Source organism: Cetorhinus maximus, chromosome 20 (assembly GCF_964194155.1).
Source record: "Cetorhinus maximus chromosome 20, sCetMax3.hap1.1, whole genome shotgun sequence".
Taxonomy (NCBI): domain Eukaryota; kingdom Metazoa; phylum Chordata; class Chondrichthyes; order Lamniformes; family Cetorhinidae; genus Cetorhinus; species Cetorhinus maximus.
Window position 1 is genome coordinate 66,106,813 of NC_135898.1, and position 25,197 is coordinate 66,132,009.

At 39.1% G+C, this 25,197-nt stretch overlaps 1 protein-coding gene across 2 annotated transcripts in view; it reads left to right on the plus strand.

Annotated features, from left to right (window-relative positions):
* Nucleotides 1-25,197, plus strand: part of dock1 (dedicator of cytokinesis 1) — a 667,847-nt gene that overhangs the window by 639,574 nt on the left and 3,076 nt on the right. For both annotated transcript variants that reach the window (XM_078564873.1, XM_078564874.1), the window contains 5 exons: nucleotides 82-219; nucleotides 12,294-12,439; nucleotides 16,219-16,417; nucleotides 18,636-18,774; nucleotides 24,359-24,504. In XM_078564873.1, coding sequence (XP_078420999.1) covers nucleotides 82-219; nucleotides 12,294-12,439; nucleotides 16,219-16,417; nucleotides 18,636-18,774; nucleotides 24,359-24,504 — 768 coding nt within the window. The remainder of the gene's footprint in view (nucleotides 1-81; nucleotides 220-12,293; nucleotides 12,440-16,218; nucleotides 16,418-18,635; nucleotides 18,775-24,358; nucleotides 24,505-25,197) is intronic.

Here is a 25,197-nt window from a genome sequence, read left to right on the forward strand (position 1 = left end):
TGTTATGTGAAAGGAGATGTACAAGTGTAAATTGTTGATGTGGAACATTGGCATCATTGTACATTTTTAAAAATTATTTAGATCCCATTCCTGAACGAAGGAGTCCGAATTCATGGTGAGAAAGTAACCGAAGCATTGAGGCCTTTCCATGAGAGATTGGAAACCTGTTTCAAACAATTGAAAGAAAAAGTGGAGAAACAATATGGAGTCAAAACATGTGTGAGTATATTTTTCAAACCTTTTGTTGTGACACATACCATAGATAAGGTGCTGCACTGATGCTTTTCTCTTGTCAATTTGTTCATCTGTTATGATCGATGCAATTGGTAAAGCGGAGCTATTTTAAAAATCTCAGAGGGAAACTTTAAACAACTGTCATAACCAATAATATTAAGTGTTATGTTTGAGATGCGACTCTAAACTCAGGAATCAGACCACTAGTTCTCAAGGTTTTACATTAAACTAAATGAAACATTTTATTAATTTACACAGATTAAAATATATGTACACATGGCTCCAAATTAGTACTGTCATAACTTTTAACAAATTCCCAAACTAATCTCCATTAAGGCAACAGTATTCCATATACTTAACCAAACACTAGGCAAAGCATTTTTACCTTGCGAACTCAAAATGAGGTTATTTTCACTGTGGAGCCAGTTGGAGGCTTGCAGCTGCATTTTGACCTTACATTGCCTCTGGCCTGCACACCCGAAAACTACTGAAGTTATACCTACCACCACTGATTGAATTCAAATTCTCATTGTCTCACCAGTCTCCTTGAACTTTATCTTTTAACAATAAGACCCCATTCATTGTACTAATTTTATTAGTAATATAAATATGTTGCTTGGTATCTGCTAGAAAGGCGTCAAGTTTTCACCCCACTTCTTGAATGCTCTATTCAAAAAATGCAAATGCACGCTATCTCTCTTACATATCAAAACTAGTACATATCAAAGCACGCAGACTAGCTGGCTTCAATCCAATTAAGACATACCCATAGACTAACCTCTATTTTAAAAGAAAAACATTTTCCAAAACATTCTATACATTAATAGCTTCATGACATCATCTCATTTGCTGCTTGCCGAGTAGCGCTCCAAACACCTTCCATGCCCACTGGGATATTGACCAAATATCCATTATTGGAGTCAGAGACTAACCCATCACAGTGGGAAGGGGGTAAAAAGAGTGCCAAACCCTCCTGGCCACTGTCAAAAGTTTACTCAGATTTTCAGATTGGGTTGCTGCAGAACAATCTAGGCAGAGACATCAATACACCAACGAAAGGTCATTAACCTGAAACGTTAACTCTGTTTCTCTCTACACAGATGCTGCGGGACCTGCTGAGTATTTCCAGCTATTTTTCTTTTTATTTCAGATTTCCAGCATTTTACCTTTGCATCAGTGGCACATATGTGCTCCTTAAACAAGGGTCATTGATACAGGTTGTAACCCTTAATTAAAATCAGCTAACTCAGCATGGACTATGGATAAACTATCTCATTTAGTTCAGCTATTCTTGAGTTGTGAGTCTTTGGAACTTTGTTCTTCAAAAGACAGGAGAAGCAGAGTCTTTGAATATTTTGAAAGCAGAGGTAGATAGATTCTTCATTAACAAGGGGGTGAAAGGTTATCGGGGGTAGGTGGGAATGTGGAGTTGAGGTTACAGTCAGACCAGCCATGATGTTATTGAATGGTGGAGCAAGCTCGAGGAACCAAGTGGCGTACTCCTGCTCCTAATTCGTATGTTTGTGTATACTCTTGCTAAGCTCACTGAGCCATTGATGTTTTTAATTCGAAACATGGGGAAAGCACAACCTGGAAGCTAGTAACCTGTTATATTCTTCCTTTTACTTGGTAACCAGTATCCCAGTGTCCCCCAATAGCCTCATATTATGCACCTTTGCAGCTCTCGAAGCACAGGTTGGTGATATGTGCCTAAATACTCCTGAGTCAACCCCAGGGAACAATGTAGAGTAATAATTTGCCTAGTGACTCACTCCCTGTGGGGAAAATGCCTCATTGCTCATTACATCTTCATAATGAGCCATTGGAACTGAAGAATCACAATGTGTGGTTCAAACTGATATTCACCTGCTCTATGTAGCATGTTATTACATCAACACAGAGGCTTTCCACTTCTTAGGTATTTAATAAGCTTTTGTTTGATGCAGCAGAATATGTCTTTAGTAGCTGCCTGTTATGAAATGTGGCAGTCTTAATGGGCTGGATTTGAACTCCTAAAACTGAGTGGTTGAGGTCATGTCAGAGGTTAAAATGGAAACAATCTGGAATAGGAAATGAACCCACTTTGAAATCGTCCATTCCCAGTTTTAATGAAGCTGGGACAAGGGGCGGGCAACCTATTTGCTTGTGGGTATTGGGTTGGTCATTTAAATATTAAAATGAGGCTGCCTTCCTTCTTTTGAACAGTCATTCTACTTTAAACTCATGTTGGCCAGATTTCTAGGGAGATCCAGCAGCTGAAAGAAGGTGTCAAGGGTTGAATCCATGAGCTAAGTGCTTGGCAGCACTGCTATTGGGCTAGGAATCAGGATCCTCCAGATCAGCATCACCGCCTCAACCCCAAGACCACCATTGAACTCCGTCCACAATGGGGACCTTCACACCCCAAACTATCAGGACCAGCCTTGAACACCACTGGACCCACCCTCCCCTGATTCCCCTGATGTAAGTTTGGCAGTAGGTGAGGGGATTTAATCGGGCAGGAGGATAGTGGGTGGAACCCCTTGCCGCCTTCCCACCTTCCCTGATTCTGGGTGGGACGGCTCATGGAAGGCCTTTGCCAATTGAGGCCCTTAAGTGGGCTATTAATGCCCACTTAAGGGTCTCATCCCGCTGCTGCTGGTATTTACCCTGGTCAAAGTTGCTTGCGAGCTTCCAGGGGGACAGTCCCTCATTCAAACGCTCTCAATCCCTGATCAAGGCATCCGGCATCAGGAGTGGGGAGCCTACTGAGAGCCCACCCTTGCTGCTGACTCCCCATGACCCCTACTTGCCATCACTCACCAAAGGAAATAGTCATAGCCCCATCACTTGAAATCTTCAAGACCCATCTTTAGATTATTTCTGTTTCAAAAATTTTCGTCATCAAGACTGCTACTTCAGTAGGTTTTGTCTAGTTTAGCTAGCGCTACCCATATAAATATTGGTGGATAATGGATATTAGCCTGTGATGCCTATACAACTAAAGCAGAAACAGAAATATGTGGCCTCGATCTCGCACTGATCCTAGTCCTTTCCCTGGATGAATTTCCGGCAGCAACCACCATTCCCCTGGTGACACTGCCTGCACTGATAGCTGCTGCCTTTGATTGGCCAGTTGCTCTCAGGGGGCAGGATTTCCTCCCCGGGGGTTTCTTGATTCTTGATCCTGGGAAGGCTCGCCGCTGTCCATACTGTGGACCTTCCCAAAAGGAGGCAACACTGGGCTCTCACCAGCTCTCTAGCCAGTGGGTGAGACGCCCATCACCTCCATTAAATAATCCCCTTGGTTATGGGATGTGTTACGTCCAGATTGGAGCATAAAAAGACATTCATCATACTTCGCAGAAAAAAAGCTGCAACTCCCAATCATGAATGAAAAAAAATAATTTAAGCCACATGTAAAACTGAGTACTTAATGTAGAAATTAGAAATGTCTACAAAAGCTTCCCAACCCTTAGTCTGTCATCATGGGTGCTAGGAGTTGTAGTTTTCACCCTGCTCTGCATATTACCCTGACTTGATACAGGCAAAAAAATGCAGGTAACTAGGCGCAAACGGTAGGAGAAAATAAGTCAAAAATAAAAGGTTTAATTTTTTTACAGCGTTTGATACAATTTAAGCCATTGCCTAAAACTTATGTGCAAACGGTTATTTGAGATGAGAATTCTTTTGTGCAACTGAAGGATACTGACGTTTACATTGAGGTCAGAAAAGATGTTAATAAGATGCTTTGATATTGAAAGTAGACACTACAATCATAGTCTTTTACCAATCATAACAAATGACATCTCTTTGATGATTAGATTCAATCTGTGATACACATAAACCAGAGGGAGCCTTGTTCCAAAGTATATAGTTTTATTATACTTGTTAAAGGAACCAAAACCCTCCATAAAGTTAAAATATGCAATGGTACAGTGACTAACACTGCAAAGTTCCAAGGTGATCAGACTCGAAATAGCCTTGTCCAACTTGAATGTGTCCAGTTTCACTTCAAGAGTATCCTAACACCTATGATCCAAGTTCTGGCTTATATACCTTAAAACACATACTTAAAAGGCTTCCCATCGGCGATGTTCTTTGTCCCTCACCGAATCGCTAACTGTTTTTTTACCTCATCTGAGATAACGCACTATACATAACCTCCCCAAAACCACCCTATAAAAAAAATAACAAGAATGCCTGGGTGCCTCCTTACTCAAAGTGTTTCCAGGACATGTTTGACTTGACAAGGTTTCAAACTTTAGCTTTCTGATTAAAATGCAATGTTTTATAGAAAGCTCTGTTCTAAAGTGGGGGCTTAATTCAAAATGGAAGCCTGAAAAAGCACGTTGCTTACAAGATGCTAATAGCTGGAGATGCAACAGTGGAAAAAAATACTATGGTGGCATAAATCTATGCCTAAACTAACTTGAGCAAGAGCTAAAACCACTGTGAAAATTCAGGAAGAGTTAAGATATCTTTTCTAGTCATGTGAATAATTCTTAAGCAGAAGCATGTTTTTAGGGAAGGAGGAGGGAAGGATAAGAAATAAAATTCTTAAATTGTAAAGCAAAATACTGCATATCTATAGTGGGCAAAATTCTTAAAGTTCCATGTCTTCAGCCAGAAAGCTTCTGTGTGATCTAATGGCGATGCGGGTGTTGAGGTCTTGCAAGAGGTGCGGGAGCACATGAAAATAGTGAGCGACACCAAGCAACATGGTACTGCAATAAGTGGGAGGCTGAAGTGGAATGAGGGCAGGCCACTGATAACAGCTGCCCATGAGTTTGACAATTTTTAGTGGTTGTGTGAGTGGGACTGATGGGGAACAAGTTATTATTAGTGTTTTTTTTAAAGAATGCATTATCTGAACACTGAAAATGACCGGCTTTAAAAAATATTTGAGCTGTCAGAACTTCCAATTACTAGAGAACTCCGTATGGTACAGTGCCAGATAAGACAAATTTTACTGTAAATAGTTTAGACCTAATCACTGTCACCGATACATGGTTATGAGGCGATCAAAGTTGGGAAATAAATATTCTACAGAACACAAAATTTTGAAAAAACGAGCAGAATGAAAAAGGAGGGGTAGCCATGATAATACAAGATGACAGAGGGGCATTAGTGAGAAAGGATCTTGAATCAGAAAATCAAAAGGTAGAATCCATATGGATGGTTATGAGGACTAACAAGCATCATAAAACACTTGTGGGAGTAGTTTATAGGCCCCCCCTAATATTAGTTACACCATTGGACAGAGCATTAAACAAGAAATTATTGAAACTTGTGCCAAGACAATGTAGTAATTGTGGGGGGTTTTAATCTTTATATAGACTGAATCAATCAAATAGGCAAGGATGATCTGGACGATGAGTTTGTAGAATGCTTTTGTGACAGTTTCTTGGAACAATATGTTGGGGAACCAACTCGGGATAAAGCTATTTTACATCTAGCATTGTGCAATGAGGTGAGGCTAGTTAGTAATGTCATAATAAAAAATAGCGATCATAACCCTATTGAATTCCACATTAAGTTTGAAATTGACACACTCCAAACACAAACAAGAAATTTAAAATTAAACAAAGCCAATTATATAGGTATGAGAGGAGAGCTGGTTAAGGTTGATCGAGTAAATGTACTAAAAGATATGGTGGTAAGTAAACAGTGGGGAACATTGAAAGAAACAATTCAAAATATTCAACAAAATAACATTCCATTGAAGAACAAAAACTCAGTGAGAAAGATCCATGGCTTACTAAGGAGTTTGAGGATAGTATTAGATTAAAAGAAGAGACTAATAATGTTGCAAAGTAGTAAGTCTGAGGGTTGAGAGTGTTTTAGAAACCAGCAAAGGACCACCAAATAGTTGGTAAAAAAAAGGAAAAGTAGAATATGAGAGTAAACTAGTCAGGAATGTAAAAAACACTATGTAAGAGCTTTAACAAGCATATAAAACAGAAGAGAGTAGCTAAAGTAAACATTGGTCCCTTAGAAGCAAAAACCAGAGAAATTATCATGGGGAATGAGGGAATGGCAGAGACATTGGACAAATTATTTTGTGTCCGTCTTCATAGTAAAAGACACAAGTTACATGTCAGAACTAGAGGGTAACCTGAGGGCTAATAAGAGTGAAGAAATTAAGGTAATTAATATCAACAGAGAAAAGTACTGGAGAAACTCAAGCGACTAAAATCCAACAAATCCTCAGGACCTGATGGCCTATATCCTCGGGTTCTCAAAAATGTGCTGACTATGGTTTTCCAAAATTTCCTAGGGCAGAAAATTTTTGCTGAGCGGGTGGGCACAAGCCCGATCCCGCTTAAGTGTGAAATAACTCGTGATGACGCCGAGCAAAGGTCCCAATGTCATCGCACACTTGCAATATTTTGGTCGGCGAACGCGTGCTAAACTCGGAAGTGCCCATCGGCAATTAAGAGGGCAATTAAGCTCATTAATGGCGCAGTTAACAGATTTTTTGTTGCCCGTCCAACGTTACAGTTGGTGGGCGGGTGAATCAGCATGGTGGCCTTTGCATGTTCCAGGAAACCTCATCCATGGGTGGGATGAGGTTTCCGTGATAAATTAAAATAAAACTAAATTTCTGTGAACAGCATTTTCATGACCTACATTTTCAGGTGACTGATTATGAAGCTTGGACACTTTTTTTTCCAGTTTCTGTGACCTTTATTTTAGATTGGTCAGGTCTTCAGCTCCCTGAGGCAACTCCCTGCCTTCGGGGAGCTTTCTGTGACTGCTCGCCCACGCTGACTTCAGCGCTCGCCCTCCTCCCGCTCCCATCCCGGCAGCTCTGAGCTTTTCAGCACGTGCTTCACACTGGCTGGCCGCTAATTGGCTAGCCAGCATGAATTCGCGGTCAGGAGCCGATAGCAGTCGGTGGGCTGATCCCGGACTCACCCGCCGACCTAAAAATCCTGCCCCCAGACTCTGGAATGGATCCAGCAGATTGGAAGTTCGCAATGTAACCCTGCTATTCAAAAAGGGAGGGAAAGAGTTAGCCTGACATGAATAATTGGGAAAGGGCTGGAATCTATTATTAAGGAAGTCTTAACAATACACTTAGGAAAGCAAGATATGATTAGAACAATCAACATGGTTTGATTAAAGGAAAATCCTATTTGAAAAATTTATTAGCATTTCTTGAGGATGTAACCAGTAGGGTAGATGAAAGGGAAACCAATGATGTAGTATACTTGGATTTCCAAAAGGCATTATGATGCCACGCTAAAGGTTAATACACAAGATAAGGGCTCATGAAGTTGGGGGTGATATACTAGCATGGATAGAGGATTGGTTAACAAACAGGAGACAGACAGTAGGGATAAATGGAGCATTTTCAAGTTGGCAGGCTGTGACTAGTGGAGTGCCGCAAAGATCAGTGCAGGGGCCTCAGCTATTTACAGTCTATATTAATTTTCTTAGATGAAGAGGCAGAGAGGAATATATCTATGTTTGTTGATGATATAAAATGGGAATGCAAGCTGTGAGAAGGACACAAAGAGGCCGTAAAGAGATTTAGACAGATTAAATAAGTGGGCAACAAGGTGACAGACAGAGTATAATGTGGGGAGGTGTGAGGTTATTTAATTAGGTCATAGGTTTAGAAAAGCAGAATATTTTATAAAAGGTGGTGTACAGAGAGACTCGGGTGTACTCATGCACAGAACATTAAAAGCTAGCATGCAGGTATAGCAAGCAATTAGGAAAGCAAATGGCATGTTGGCCTTTATTGCAAGGGATCGGAGCACAAGAACGAACAAGTCTTGCTACAGTTGTATGGGGCTTTAGTGAGACCACACCTGGAATGCTGTGTGAAATTTTGGTCTTCATATTTAGGGAAGCATACACTTGTATTGGAGGCAGTACAAGAAGGTTCACTAGATTGGTCTTTGGGATGAGATGATTGTTCTATGATGAGAGTATGTGTACATTTGGGTCTATATTCTCTGAAGCTTAGAAGAATGAGAGGTGATCTCATTGAAATGTTCAAGATTATGAAGGGGCTGGACAGGTTAGATATTGACACGTTGGGATATCTAGAATAAGGAGACACAGTTTCAGGTTAAAGGGCTAATCATTTAGGACTGAGATGAGGAGAAATTTCTTCACTCAAAAGGTTGGGAATCTTTGCAGTTCTCTGCCCCAGAGAATTGTACTTCACCATTATTGAATATATTTAAGGCTGAGAGAGACAGATTTTTGGTCCCTCAGGGAATCAAGGAATATGGGAAGTGGGCGAGAAAGTGGAGCTGAAGCCCAAGATCAGCCATGACCACATTCAATAGCTGAGCAGGCTCACCAGGCCATATGGTCTTCTCCTGCTCCTATTTCTTATGTTCTTAATGTTTTTTTTCTGTAAAATGTCAATTTTTTTTTAAAATGAACAGAATGGTGACATTAACTTTAAACATAAAACATTATTTGTAAGCTTCTGCCTGAACCTGAAAATCTTTTATTTTTACCTTCCAAGCCCTTATTGTAACCAAGAATGACCAATATGGGGTCAAGAATGGAGGCGGATGGGCATGTATTTTGCATGTCAGCTTGCCAGCACCATCCTGCCAGCCATCCATTTTCCTATAGGTGGGATCAGGGGTAGAAAGACAAGCAAGCAGTAAGTAGTCAATTCAGGTACATTGATGGCAAAATAAGACCAATTATAAAAGGCCGACTGGAATTTTTCAGTCAGTCCATGGGCCCCCTGCTGTATCAGGAATAGGCCAGCTGCCTGGAGGCTGCCTCCTGGTGGCAGACTAGAGGGCCAATGCTCCAGGCATGTTTTAAGGCCTTTCCTGCTTACCTATCCATAACTCCAGCTGCAGGTTGCCCTGTGGAAGGGTTCCTTCTTCATGATGGTGGCCCAGCAGCATTCCTGTTCCTTGATTGAAAAGCTATAAAAGTGCCGAGGGATCACCTCAAGATGGAGGCGCCCACTCTCTCTCTTACCAGAACTACAGGCTGCAGCTGCTTCCAAGTTAAGAGCCTCCTATTGGCCCACCAGCTTTGAGAGCCTGCCCACCATCCTTAGTTGGTTGATGAACCCAATATGGCCTCCAATTGGGGAAAATCACTGTTGGGCGATTGTTCCCCATACTGTGCATGGTCGAGACCTGCTTTTAACCTCTGCCAGGGTCTCAGCCTAAATCTCAAAATCCTGCCCAATTTCTCTCTAATTTGCTAAGAGCTATTTTCAGCGTTGGTTATTGCCACTCTTCAGCATCATGCACTAAGTCCAAATTCCACATGGGAATTTATTTTAGAATGCCAATCCAAATTAAATTCAGTATCTTGTCATTAAAATCATACCAATGAAAAATACAGATAAGAGTTTCTTTTTGCCTGATATAGGGTGGCATTTTATGACCCCGTCACGGCAAGCCATTCCAAAGTCCATTGGCTTCAGTGCGACCAGAAGATCTTGCCAGCGGGAGGGGCCATAAAATTCCACCCGTAGAATGACACTCTCCTGTAGTGACTAAGTTCAATTGGTTTAAATGCAGGCTGGCACAGCATAACTTTGAAATTAGAACTGAACATAATCTTAAAATTAGAGCTAGGCAATTTGGGATTGAAATCAGGATGCACTTTTCACACACAGGATAGTGGAAATCTAGAACTCTCAACCCCAAAAGGCTGTGGATGCTGTAGATCAGTTGAAATTTTCAGGTGTGAGACTGGCAGATTTTGGTTAAGTAGAGCTATCAAAGGATATGGAACAAGGTGGCCAACTGGAGCTGAAGTACAGACCATCTATGATCTAACAGACTGGTGGAACAGACTCAAGGGGTTGAATGGCCTCTTCCTGCTCCTCTATCCCAAAGGTGCAGAGATACTGTTGAAATTTAATCAACTAAACTTGCAAAGATTGCAGTGCAATGAAGTCTGTCCTGTCTATTTGGCACTTGGCTTGGACGGTTATCCAATGAGCGTGTTCTCACGGGGGAAAAAAGAAGATTCAGATTTCTGTTTTTCAAATTCCAAAAGAACAAGACTATGACAAGCTCTTTCCCCTTGCCCAAGGCTGTAGAAATAGTGGGCGCAGCCTGCATTCAAAGGGGAATCAATAAGGTTGAAACAGTTGGAATTGATTTACAAATTAGATAAATTTCTTTCCGAAAATAACATTTTGGGATACAGTATGTGAACAGTTTTAGACATGACATGGTAAACATGGGATAGAATTTTACAGGCCCTCACCAGCATGTTTGCAGGATCTCTGAGGTAAGACTCCTGCCCAAGTGAGGGGCAGAAAGCCCACCTTAGAGCGTGAAATGACTGTGGAGCATATCCCCACTGACCTCTCTGCTGAATTTGGAGCTGTGGTTCTCAAAGCTCTCCCCAATTGGGTGTCTCCTCATGCCATGTCAGTGTCTGTTATAGATTAATCATAGCAATAAATATCTATCAATTAGTTAACTGTAACAATTTGCATTTGTATACCTTTAACGTGGTCTACTCAACCTAAGAGTTTAGTTTACCTACTTCCTTCCAATTCCCCCCAACAAAAATTTCTCCACTGGTTGGAGTCATACCTCACACAAAGCAAGATAGTTATGGTTTTTGGAGGCCAATCATTTCAACCCTAGGTCATTGCTGTAGGAGTTCCTTAGGGCCCAACCATCTTCAGCTACTTCATCAGTGGCCTTCCCTGATGATTACACGTTGTTCAGTACCATTTGCAACTCACCAGATACTGAAGCAGTCTGTTCCTGCCTGCAGCAGGACCTGGACAACATTCCGGCTTGGACTAATAAGTGGCAAGTAACATTTGCGCCACACGGCTGTCAGACAATGACTATTCCAACAAAAGTCTAACCACTTCGCCTGTACCTTTAATGGCATTACCATCATTGAATCTCCCAACATCAGCATCCTGGAAGTTATCATTGACCTGAAACCTAACTGTACCATCCATATAAATACTGTGGCTTAGAAACAGATCAAAGGCTGGGAATTCTGTGGCATGTGACTGTCTGCCATCTACAAGGCATAAGTCAGGAGTGTGATGGAATGTTCTCCATATGCCTGGATGAGTGCAGCTCCAAAAACACTCAATAAGCTCAACACCTTCCAAGACAAAGAAGCCCACTTGATTGGTATGCCATCCACCACCTTAAACATTCACTGCCTCCACCACTGATGCACAGTGGCAGCAGTGTATACCATCTACAAGGTGCAGTGAAGCAACTGAAGTCTTCTTCGACTTACCTTCCAAACCCATGACTTTTACAACCTAGAAGGACAAGAGCAGCAGATGTATTGAGCATCAACATCTGCAAGCTTATCCTCAAGCCATCCTCCCATGGAAATGTATCGTCACTGGGTCAAAATCCTGGAACTCTCTCCTTAACAGTACTGTAGACTGCAGTGGTCCAAGAAGGCAGCTCACCACCACCTTCTCAAAGACAATTAGGGATGGACAGTAAATGCTGGCCTTGCTAGTGATGCTCACATCCCAAGAACGAATAGAAAGAAGTAGACAGACAACAGACACACTCACTGCTGTAAACTCTCACTCGTTGGATAGCAAGTGTCAGCAACTTCTGTCAGATGGCATGGTGAGTAGTATAACTCAGCACTAAATATGTGAGTGCATTGCCATCATCGTCTTGGCATGCAGTCTGTCCACTGAATGATGCCTCCATCTGTTCTGGAGCTTGAGCAGAAACTACTTGGCTCACCTACAACTCATCCACAGAACTTTGGATATCTAGGCATATGTTCTTATACTCGGCGAGGCATTTGGCTAGCCAGTGTTCCAAGTTTCCGATTTTCTTATTAGCTATAGGATAGATATCTGCTTCCAGGTTGATAAAGGAACCAATTTTAATATTACACCAAAATTTTACTCCCCACACTCTTGCAGATTAAAACCGGCAGATGAATTCTGAGTATTGTCATATGTTACGGAATCATGTTCACATTCAAGAGGATTGAGTAACTGTAAACAGAAATGTCACTCTTACTTTTAAAAAAAATTGTGTTAACAAAGCAGTCACCTTTAATTATGTTTGGAATTTGAATGCGTGTTTACAATGTAAATATGTTACTTCCAGTCTGCAAATCCAGATGAGCGCAGAGGAAACCGGCCTCGATCAATGGTACGATCCTTCACAATGCCATCAACTCCAAGACCTCTATCAGTTGCATCAGTCTCCTCCATGTCATCTGACAGTACCCCGTCTAGGCCTGGTTCTGATGGGTATGTTTTAGAGTTAATATGATTAGCTTTCTGAGAAATTTGGCAAAGTTGAAGACAACAGTTGTTGCTAAATTAATGAATATTCATGTGCATTATGAGCCCATCCATAGCAAAACCTTGTGCCTGAAAATGAGGGAAGAAAGGAAGCTATAAGGCTCCAAAATCCAATTGATAAGAAACAGAATTTATTGTTTGGGTGCTCTTCAACATTCAGTTGGGGTTTCCTCCTAATCCTCTGATCTGGTTAGGAGTGTCCTGATAGGTCCATTACCAACTTCTTGAGGTACTTGTACTTCTGGGAGCCCCGTATACAAAACTTTGGGAAATAGAGGTTGGAAATACCTCCGCCTGCCCCACTGACAGTGAGCCTGTACCTGTTGCAAGCATGGGCCCAGCTTTCTACAAACCCTGAGGTACTATAAAAGGTGCAGAGACTTGGCATAATGATTTTTTGCTCCCATTCTCCTTATTTGTATTATGGTTGCACAAAAATATATAAATATTGTGAATGCAGAGGTCTCAAAACAGAAAACAGAAGATAAATAGTGCAGTAGAGGGAGGATTTAAACTAGTAAGGTGTAAAGGAAGTGTGAATTTTAAACACCAAAAAATGGAAATTTATTACATCAGTAGCACAGTGATCAAGTAAGAAGGATGAGTTTAAATGTTTTTATACAAATGCAAAGAACATCAGAAATAAAGTACTGGAGTTTGAGGAAAATGCAGCTAGCAAGAATGTTGATATTGTCATTGAAATGTAAATCAAGCACTGAAGCTAAGGTGGTATAAAATGTCTCAATGATAAAGCCACAAAGAGATACGTTATCGATGAAGAATGATATATCAACTTTGAGTGGTTGGTTATAACAGCAGATGAATAAGATTGGAACAATACAGATAGAACTGATCAGGGCAACAATTAATTAATTGATAATTGTTACTAACCTCCTAAAAGACATTTAGGGAATTGCTTAGGCAGGTAAGGAGGACTGCAGAAAATGTAGCTAAATAATCATAGGACAACTTAAACATTCTGGAGATAGAATGGACAGTTGGGGACATTCAAAATGGATGTGTTACAATACACGCAAGTTTACAGGGTTGACATATGAGAGGCTACTATTGCAGATATAATGGACGGAATTTAATGCCCTCCACTGTGGTGGTGGGGGCATTTAATCAGGCAGGAGAATAGCGTGGATACCCTGTCACATTCCCGCCTCCACTGCCAATTTTATTTTATTTTATTTTATTCTTTCGTGGGATGTGGCATTGCCAGCATTTTTTGGCCATCCCTAATTGCCCCTGAATTGAGTTGCTTGCTAGGCCATTTCAGAGGGCAGTTAAGAGTCAACCACATTACTGTGGGTCTGGAGTCACATGTAGGCCAGACCAGGCATGGATAGCCGATTTCCTTCCGTAAAGGATATTAGTGAACCGGATGGGTTTTTGCAACAATCAATGATAGTTTCATGGTCACCATTAATGACACTAGCTTTACATGACAGATTATCACATGATGGGGTTGGAACCCACTTGCCCAGAGCATTAGCCTGGGTCTCTGGATTACTAGCGCAGTGACATTACCACCACGCCACTGTCAAACCCCCCCCCCCACCCCGGCAACAATTAATGCCCACTTAAGGGCCTCATCCCACCGCTAATGGTATTAACCCAGCAGCAGGCGGGGGATTCACCATGTGGGGAACACGACAAGCAAACCTGTACAGGGATGCTTGCATGCTCCAGGGGAGGGTCCCTCATTTAAAAGCACTCAGTGCCTGGTCAGAAAGTAGGGCGGGTGCTCACTGAGAGCCACCACGCTACCCCAGCTGCCGTCATCCCTCCCCCACGATCACTTCCCACCATAACTAACCTGTGGCCTGGATTCCAGCGATGACCCTAGGCCTTAGGCGTGTGTCATTCGAGCAGCAGCCATCGCCTCCCCAGTGGCCCTGCCATTCAATAGGGATATTGGCTTCTGATTAGTTGGTAGCTCTCAGCGAGTGGGGCTTCCACCCCCAGGGTCCTTGATCCTGGGGAAGGCTCTCCACTGTCTAGTTAAGTGCCTGAGTGGCAATTAATTTAGCAGGCTTTCCCAAAAAAAAGTGACACGGCTTTCGTTGGCTGTCTAGCTGATGGGCAAGATCCCCTTACCTACATTAAATACTGACCTATGTATTTGATGTTTAATAATTTATCAAAGCTGCTTAATAAGGTGGAGGTCAGTGAACATCTGGGATAGTAGATTTTACACAACATTTTACAATCAAAAATTATAGCTGTTCTAGACTTTTGAGGAGCAGAGTTTGGATCCTTGAGAAGAATCTTAAAGGACAATAATTAGGAAACCAGAATAGAACAAAAGTAAAATGGAATGTATTTTAGGCTAATATCCAGGATGAGTCACGAGGAAAGAAAGCATATTTCATAGAGCAGAAAAATAAAATCTATACCACTGTAGTTTAATAAAGAAGTTAAATTAAACTGAAAAACAAAACACAAATACTTAAAAAGATAACGGGAAACAAAAGTGAGGTGGATTGGAATTCATTTTGGGATCCAAGGATGGAGGAAAAAGTTTTTGTAGTGTCAAAGAGAAGTAGAAACAGATCACATTGGGTAAGATGATTCTGGAGAGTACAACAGTGATTGTCAGAAGAAGTTCAAAGGACAGGTGTGTCCATTAAAGGATAAATTGGGTAAAAGCTGTTACAGATCATCAGGATATTGGCGACATATTGAATACATTCTTCTCATGAGTTTTCACAAAGAGGACTGATGATGATGATGGTAGACAAACTCTAATAGTAGAAAATGGGACCAATCAATCCTGCAATCTTTGAGAAATTAATACTAATCTATTAAAATGTTGCTGAAAGACAAGCCAAAAATGTCCTTGATTTCCTAATGCTTCCTCAAGGTCCTTTCTGTTGTATACCTGCTAACTACTGGTCATGTAATGATTTTTAATTGTAATTTGGAACAACAGAAAAAAGGGATGAAATTGGTTTCAAAATTTGTCTTGGTTAAAGTAAAGAAGTTTTCAATTTCAGAAGTGTCTCAAGCGTAAAGTATATATACAAGACTTAGCTGTTAGGTTTACTTTAGAAATAAAGCTATATGGTAGGAAGGAAATTGATTTTGATTGTCTATTCATTTTGCTTATGAAAATCTAATTTATTTCTGTGTCTAATTTATATAGCCTTAATGCTTCAATCTATATCATTTATGATCTAAGAATGATTCTACAATACAGCATGACTGAAAATACCAAAACTGTGTTACATAATCTGGTTCTGGCACATGTACCCAAAATGGTGATTTAATTTTTAAAATAAAACTTGTGAAAATGTTGTACTTATTATTCTGATGTTAACATCAAAAATATGTTTCAGAATGTACTGTAACATGCCAACATTCAGTTTTCTGAGCAGAACTATTATCACCTGTGGTAATGCCAGCATTAAAATAATGCAGTATGGAAAATCCAGGCATGAGTACTGAACTTTGGGGACTTACTTTTGCATCTTCATGAAAATAAGGAAGTGTTTAAGATTTAAAATTTAAAAGTAAAAACTGGTAAACGTTCTTTGGGTTGTAATATGCTGCAGTGGAGTTTTACCAGATACCATCAGAAATGTTTTATACCAAAAATATTTTTTCAAGATCTCATTCTTAAAATTGCATTAATAAAAACAGGCTTTTGAATAGTAACAGCAAGTTTAATTATTTCTTTAAAAAACTTTTTTTTCATTATTCATTATGGTTCATTTTAGATTTATTCTTGAGCCCCTTCTTCCAAAGAAGATGCATTCAAGATCTCAGGATAAATTGGATAAGGATGAAGCAGACAAAGACAAGAGAGAGCGAAAAAAGGAAAAAAGGAATAGTAGACATCAAGAAATGTTTGACAAAGAATTTAAAACTACTGATATTTCTGTCCAGTCTACAGAGGCGGTGATTCTCTCTGAAACGGTAATTACAGAATAATTTGTGGACTGGGAGTTCTGTCAACTTCTGGATAAAGTAACTCATTTAAATATTCAATGTTCTTCCTGACTACTTAAAATGCAAGTTCTGAGAACCATGAGATAATTAAGAGTAACTGTTTTAATGATTGCAAAAAACATTTAGCATTACACATTGTAAGTACACATGAAGTAATGTAACGTTAAGAAGCTGAGCAGTTGACATTGAAAATGCAACATAAATTGCGTTTGACAATTCTCTGTATTTTAAACCTTCACTTTATGTCACTTTTTTAGGATTTTTTGAGCAGTGAACTATAACAACTTTAATGTCATAATTAGATTGTCAAAAAGGGATAATGGATTCACATTAAATTTTCAAAACAAAGTTGTTTTTTCAAGTACAACAGAGACGCTTAATGACGTTGCACAAGCGCTTAGGACAAGAAAATTCCAGCTAAGTGACTAAGTATAAGGAAAATGCAGCCACCATTTATAGATGATGAAAACAGCAATGATAAGTAAAGTAGATTATGGAGGAGGATGGTTAGATCTTTAAAATTCCATCAGCTAGGCACTTATTTGAAAAATCTTTGTAAAGCATCAGGCATTAAAGAGTTCTACCCATGTTGAACATTAGCTTTCCACCAAAAAAATGGGAACCAAAATAGCATCCTGTGTATTAATCAGAAGTCCCATTTAACCATTTTGTGTTTATACGGGGCAGAATTTTGCCCTTGATGGGCGGGCAGGCTCCACCGGCTCGGCGGCAGGCAGGCATTCGATCGCCGCTGCTGAATTGGGCCCCGCCGCCATTTTGAGTGGGTGGGCCAATTAAGGCCCGCCCAGCAGGCCACCCGACGGGAAGCGCTATGCGCTTCCTGTGTGGGGGGAAGGGATTCCACAATTGCCCAAGTGCGCTCTTTCGCTCATGTGCACGAAAGAGCGCACATCTCCCTAAGATTAATTGCTGCCTCAGGGAGAGCGCTGACAGTTTTTGTAAGTTGAAAAATAGAAAAATAAAAAAATTATTAACGTCCCCCTCATGTGACAATGTCACTCAAGATGGGACATGTTAATAAATATCACAGAAACTTTATTAAAGTTTTTTAAAACAGACATGAAACCTCATCCCGCCAGTGGATGAGGTTTCATGTTTTTTCAGAAGCCCGCTGGGGCTCCTGGCCTGCCCGCCAGCCTTAAGGTTGGATGGGCAGGGCCTTTAATTGGCTTAATGATTCTGTCAATAGCCTCAATTTGCCATTGACAGGTTGGCGGGCGGACAGCTGATCGCGCTGTCTGCTCGCCTTCCTGAGTATTTAAATGGGGCGGAGGACGTCGGGGGTTCCGCCCAATGTTATTCCGTGTCATTTTCACATCGGTGAGCGGGCCCCGCCCCCAGCTCACTGACGGAAAAATTCTGCCCATGCTGTGTAGTGTTTCTGTTTTTAAAAGGAAGTTTTGCACCTTGTCTGATTAAGCTATTGCTACTTGTAATAATTTTACTTAGCGATTTATGATTTTACTTTGATAGTGAACATGAAGCTAGACATGTATGGATTAAAAGCCTGATGAGGTTGCATTTTAAGGACCAAACTCAAGTGTGATCAAAAACAATATGTAATATTTCCAGTTGTTCCTGCTATTACATCAAATAGATTAAGATAAAGTGGAGGCTTAAGATTTTGTCTTCCTAACATTTTCTTCTCCTTTCCTAAAAGTTGTTGCTCTTTTTGGGCACAGTTTCAGAAGAGCTACCAATCCTTAAGTATGTTGCTATTTCTCATGTGTGAGCCCAGGTGATATGTGTTAGTTGATTTATGATTGTGATGACATCAAATCCAAATCCAATCAAATCAGAAGCAAAATCTTTGATTCTTTTTCCCCTGTTTTGGAACGCTAAGATAAATTGAAACATCCCTACTGGCACCCTTACTGAGATCTAAGTACTAACTAACATCAAACTTAGGACTTTCTGGTCTGCCTGGCCCACTATAGCAGTGCATGTACCACAGAACTAGAAGCCCTAGGACTTCAGAATTGTGATATTAATGTCACATTATCAAGCTACCACTGAACAAGAAATGTATTAAATCAGCAAAGTAGTAACCATCAACTTCAGTAAATTAACCTGTCATATGACAAGCCATTCATGCATTGTAAAACAAATTGATTTCATTCAAACTGTAGTTCTTTTCATGATACAACTTATGTCATGTTTTCAGATCAGTCCATTAAGGCCACAAAGACCAAAGAGCCAGGTGATTAATATAATGGCACCTGATAAACGGTTTTCTTCATCACCAATGCCAACTCCAATAACTCCCAAAGCCAAGTTATCTTTTTCCTTGCAGCCTGGCCTGAGTAAGTACTGTGATATATCTCATAATGAGTTATACTGATCCGCAATTTTTGTTTATCTAGCAATCAACTATTTGATTGCATTGATTCTTAAGAGAAGATATAAAAGCGTTTTGTTGAAACATAACTAGTCTTGATTTTTAGGTTTTCTTTTAAATTGCAAACACTATTGTATGCTAAACAGCTAATGTCTTCTTGGATCACAGCTTTCTGAACTACCTTCATCAATTTAACCTTGGCAATCCCAACCTTGCTGAAAGCATTGTCTGGTTTAAAGATATTGAGTTACTAATGACATACCCTCATCACATCTGTTTTGATTGCTTCCTATTGCAGCACAAAATCTGAATGTGAGTGATTCAATAGTTGGAAGGTAACTTTGACCGCCAGCATGTCCAAACCTGCTTTCACTTTGCATAGAGACACGTCAGGGTCATGCTTGATCAGGCATTGTTTTCCCAGGACAAATTAGAAATAGGTGTAAGCTTGAAGCATTGGCCATTGGTAAGCTCAATTCCTTAGAAATGCATCAGGAAAGAAATAGTATTAGTGAAATGAATGTTTCAATCACATCAGCACTCATTCTTTTAAACTCCAACAAGTATAGGCCCAACCTGCTCAACCCAGAACATCCAGATCCTTCTGTACCGCAGCGTTCTCTAGCCTCACCCCATTTAAATAATATTCTGCTTTTTTTATTCTTCTTACCAAAGTGGATAACCTCACATTTTCCCACATTATACTCCATCTGGAAATTTTACCCATTCACTTAATATATCTATATCCCTTTGCAGACTCTATCTCCTCCTCAGAACTTGCCTTCCCACCTATTTTTGTATTGTCAGCAAATCTGGCAGCAATATATTCTGTCCATTCTTCCAAGCCATTGATATAGATTGTAAATAGTCGACTTTTAGTCCCATTCATTTCACTAATACTATTTATTTACTCATTAGTTTCATGATATTCCTCATTCTTGATAGACTTTTGGTTCCCACTATTTCTGGAATGTTATTTTGCGTCTTCTGCTGTGAAGACAGATACAAAATATTCTTTTAATGCCTCTGCCATTTCCTTATTCCCCATCATATTTTCTCCCATCTCATTTACTTTTGTTAATCCCTTCCTTTTTACATACTTTTAGAAGCTTTTACAATCCATTTTTGTGTCTCTTCATACTTTACTTTTATATTCTTATTTCTCTTTATCAGTTTTTTAGTTACCCTTTGCTGAATTCTAAACTTCTCCCAAATCTGAGGCTTACTACTGTTCTCGGCAGTGTTAAAAACCTCTTCCTTTAATCTAATATTCTTAACCAAGGGTTGGACCACTTTTCCCATGGGGATTTTAATTTGTTAAGGGAATGAATATTTGTTGCAAAATGTGAATGGATTCTTTAAATGTCTGGTATTGCTTATCTGCCATCATATTTTTAAATCTTGTTTCCTACAATACCTTAGGCAACTTACCCTCTATTACATAGTTTATTTTGTTCATATTTAAGACCTTAGTTTCTGATTTAACTAAATCACTTTCAAACTCAGTTTAAAATCCCATCACATTATGATCAATTTTCCCTCAAGGCTGCTTTACTGACCCTTAATTAACCCTTTTATTTTTGCATTGTACTAGGTTCCCTGGTTAGTTCCTCGACATACTGATTTAGAAAATTAACTTCCATACTTTCGATCTCCACACTATTACCGCAAATTTGGTTTGCCCAGTCTATATGAAGGTTAAAGTCCCACATAAGTATTGTATTACCCTTGTTCCGTGCATCTCTAATTTCCTGAATTATACTCCTCCCTACACTACAACTACTGTTAGGAACCTATAAACTATGCCCACCTGTATTTTCTGCCCCTTGTTTCTTAGACCAGCCAAACTGATTTTACATCATGATTTTCCAAACGAAGATTCTTCTTCTCTACTGTCTTTACCCCGTTCTTTATGGGCAAGGCTAGCCGCACCTGCTTTTCCATTTTGCCTATCGCTTCTAAAAGTCCTATATGCTGGAATATTTAGCTCCCAGCCTTGGACACTCTGCAGCCACATTTCTGTAATCATTATTAAATGAAGCACATTAATTTCCAGCTGTGGTATTAAGTCATTTGTTTTGTTTTGATGCTTCACACATTCAGATATTGTACCTTTAGCTTTAACTTTTTTCTATTTTTCCCTGATGCCATCTTAGTCAATAATGCCCTGTTACTTTTTGTTAAACGTTCTATCCATTCCCAACCCACTGCTTATTTTTACTTGAATTGTTATTCTACTAACTTGACAATTTTGTTACTGCTTTTGAATTTATCCTTTCCTTAATCTTCTCACCTCCCTCTTCATTAGTTTAAAGCCCTACCTCCCTAGTTACTCAATTTGCTAGTCCATCCCAACAAAACAGTTTCTTCTTTCCCCAGTACTGTTTCCAGAGCACCACGCAATGAAACCCTTGTCTCTTACATTATTATTTCAGCCTATTACACTATTATTTAAGTCTCCTGAGATATTGTTTAATAGAACATTGGAACAGCTCAGTGCTCAACACAAACTGCAGGTTAAGTACTGTGCTTAGTTGTAGTAACCAAGACACAAGGGATTAATTCAAGTGCTAGAGGCACAAGGCTGATCCATAATGACAAACATCCCAGTTGTGAGGAAAGACGCAAGAAAAATTGGATTTACAGCCTGGAAAGGAAGCATCTAAAAGCTGACAGTATGGCAATAGTTAAAGAATTGGAAAAAGGAGATTGTGAATATTTAAATAAAATTATCAAGAATAGGATGAGGTGATGCAGAGTTCAGTAGTAGTAAAAAGTAAATTTAGGACTGATGTCAGGATTTTTCTTTACACTGTGATCAATGTATGTAACAGTCTTCAGAGGCAAAGTCTTTGATATTCGTTTAAAAAAAATTGGTTACTGAAATAGAAGCAATTTAAGGTCTTTTTGGATGGGTGAAATGAAATGGACCATAATTATCTTGTGATCAGGTAGATATATCTTTTAAAGTAAAAAGGTACAAGATAAAGCGGGTTTTTTACTTAAAACAAATGGGTTAGCGGTTTTATAAATGTAAGGGCACAGACTACAAGAACGAAGACATAATGCTAAAACAATACAGATCATTTGGATGGCTGCAACTAGCATATTGTGTTCCCGTTTTGAGCAAACAAGTTCAGGAAGAGGTTTAGGCTGTGGGGAGGTTACAGAAGCAATTTATTGAAATAATAGTAGGGATGAGAGGCTTTAATTATAAGAGTCTAGAAACACCAGGTCTCTTTTCAGTGGAATAGAAAAGTTAAGTTAAGTGAGTTGGAATAAAGCTCGGTCTGGAAGATGTAGAGACTTGGTTTCTTTCTTACTAACTAGCCATTGGAGTTTTACACAGTGACACAGGAAAAGAAGCTCAGAGTGTGTATGTCATAGAGGGAAGACAGGAGTTCTAAGCTCTCTTCTAAGAAATACTGAAAGGCTGCTGGAGGACTGAGTTTAAAGAACTCATGTTTGCTTTGCACCTGAAGTAATAGTGGTTTAGAGTATGGTTTTGGGTGTCTCAGGAGAGATAACAGTTGGGGGAAAAAGCACCTAGTGAATGCTCAGAAATCCACCAGAAGAAAACCGTTTGCAACTGGGCCAGCCCAACCAAGAAGCCTTGATGTTAAGGTAGTGGTAAATCTTCACTCGAGTTTTGTGTCTGTAAGGGTATTGTTGGGATAAAAGGAATAGTGTGAGTTTGAACTATTTTCTGGTGGGTGCATTGAGATCTTTACAACTTTTTGTAGTGTAATATAGTTAATTTTCTTTTCCTTATTTAATAAATGTTTTATTCTTTATGTTAAAAGCTCATCAGTAAACTCTTGAGAATTTGTTCAGTAACTTTCTCCCACGGTTTCTAAAACAAAAAACAAAGTTGGGATCTAACAGGCCTGATTTACTCTGGAACCTGACTTGTCCAGTACTAACATCAGCTGGAATCATAACAAGGGGTAAAACTATTTCCGCTGATGGATGTGTAAGAGGTGTAGATGCAAAAAAAGAAAGGAAGCAGTAAGAAGCATTTATTTTGAAATAGAGAACTGTTGGAACAGTAGTGGGAGCCAAAACCATAATTGCCGTTGACAGCAAAATGTGAGGAATGTTGATTTATTGATCCTTGGTTTTAATGTAAACTATACCACTTATGAATGGAATTGACCTGGAAATTGCAGGGTTTTTGATGGCGATCGTTACTCACTAAATCTGACCGCATATGCGGATTAACACAAAAATCCTGAAGTAAAGGCTTGTCTTTCATTACTCCACCACAGGCTGCACATTTGGACCACCACCAGTGGAATAAGCTGATTTGACAATTTCCCCATTTCCATTCTTGTGTCACTGTTAGAGACCTCAGAAAAAGTTCACTGAAGTGTAACTGTCTTTATAATCTGAGCAACAACTACTGCTGAACAACCAATCAGGCCCTGAAAAATGTGGAATATTCTTAAATGTCTCCATTATTTGCTTTGTGTAAAATTATTAAAACATGATTTAATTATTAATGCTTTTCATTTCCTGGTTGGCTGTCTGTGATTATTCTTTAATGTAATTGACTTGAACAACATGATGACATCACTGCAGCTTGACCTTGGGAACCCCCATTGAAAAATGCTACAATCAATTTCACAGCAAAAGAATTAAAGTTCTCACAACAGAGATCAGTAGTTCTGTCAATGACTCAATAGCACACACCCTTGATTCACCACTAGCCACAAAATCCAAGCTATGGTGTATGAAAAAGGCTTGTAAGTAATTTTATTTGGAGGTAATGCTGTCCTTAAAGCTGGGGAGAAACAGTTATGTATTATCTTACTTGAAAATACAACATGGCCTATGATCAAATAATTTGTCTTTGTTTGTGTGTATGTACAAAATGGAAATAATTGGAAGAAATGTGGAAGAAAACATATTGATACAAGATGAGTAAAACTTGTGTGTGTGTACTTTATATATAGATATATATTATATATTCATCAAAAAGGAACAAAATATCTAACCTATGCCTCAAATTTTAAAAAAGAACAATTCCAGCTACACATGATAAAATCTCTTCAGTGTATGGGAGAAAATTCTGTAACACTTAGAGTTCAATATAGAAGGAATAAGTCAAATTGAATCAAATTAAGGCACTCTGGAATGATCCTGAGATTTAATTATTATTCAGATTCAAATTAGTTACATCAGGTTAAGCTATTAAAGTCATTTTGTGGTGCAGCTGGAAGCATTATTTGATAGTATTAAGTCGCTTGCCAGATTTTCCTGTTGCTGGTTAAATATGAGTAGAATTTCTACTGTTACAGTTAGGAGCGTATGTTGCTTATTGTAAGAAATTTTGATTCTCCTTCATAGTAACATTTTCAGAGGATGCTTATAATTTAAATTATGTACTTGCCTATTTCTATATAATTTTGTTAAGCTAGTTTGTATCTCTCAGGAAGTAATCAAATAAGTTGCATTTTACAATATATTTTTGTATCAGGGAGAAAAAGTTGGACACCAAATAGATCCTGATTAAAATTCCAATATAATTTCAATCTTGTTCTTTCTAGATTTAGATCTTAATGGTGCAGATAATCCTGAGCAGACTGGAATACCACCTCCTCTTCCTGTCAAAGGCAACACTGGTGATTATGGAACTCTGACTGAAAGTCAAGAACTCGCCATTTCTATCACACCACCCGCACATCAATCAAGGGTAATCACAGATTTAAAGTTACCTAGCAAGATTTCTCTCTGTGTTTTTCATAATTATAGTATTATTTTAAACAGACTATCTGTATTCTGCAAAATGTTCAATTTAGTATTTCCAGTAAGTCTTTTAAACACAACTGACCACTCTACCGCATTAATTGTAATAAAACTGTGTAAAGTTGCAATTTACTTTGTTCGATAAACTGACACTAAACAATCTTAATCAATGTTGTAAAACTAATTTTAGATTTACCACTTAAAATTTATTGAACCTCCTTTTGAACTATTAACACCTAACAATAGTAGCAGTTTTAAATAAGATTCACAACCAAACTTCAAAAATGACTCAATAAAATTGATTCTTAGTTCGATAAATATATTGGTCCACAATTTGCTGTAGCAGAGCAGAGAGGGCGAATTCAATGCCAAATCAGGTATGAAAAGAAAGAATAGAGAAAGAAAAGTTGGAAAGAGAGAAGAAAGTGGCTGAAAGGAAACATTTTAAAGATTTATAACAATTTCAAATTTTACATTTTTAAAATGAACAACTAAAGCCTGAAGGAATAAGAGTTCACACTTGTAATAGTACACTTTCAGAGCCAGAGGGTAATTAACATTTATCACATTGTTAAAAGCGTACTTAAACTGAAATAGACAAAACTTAACTTGGTCTGACAAATTTAATTCATATCTACTA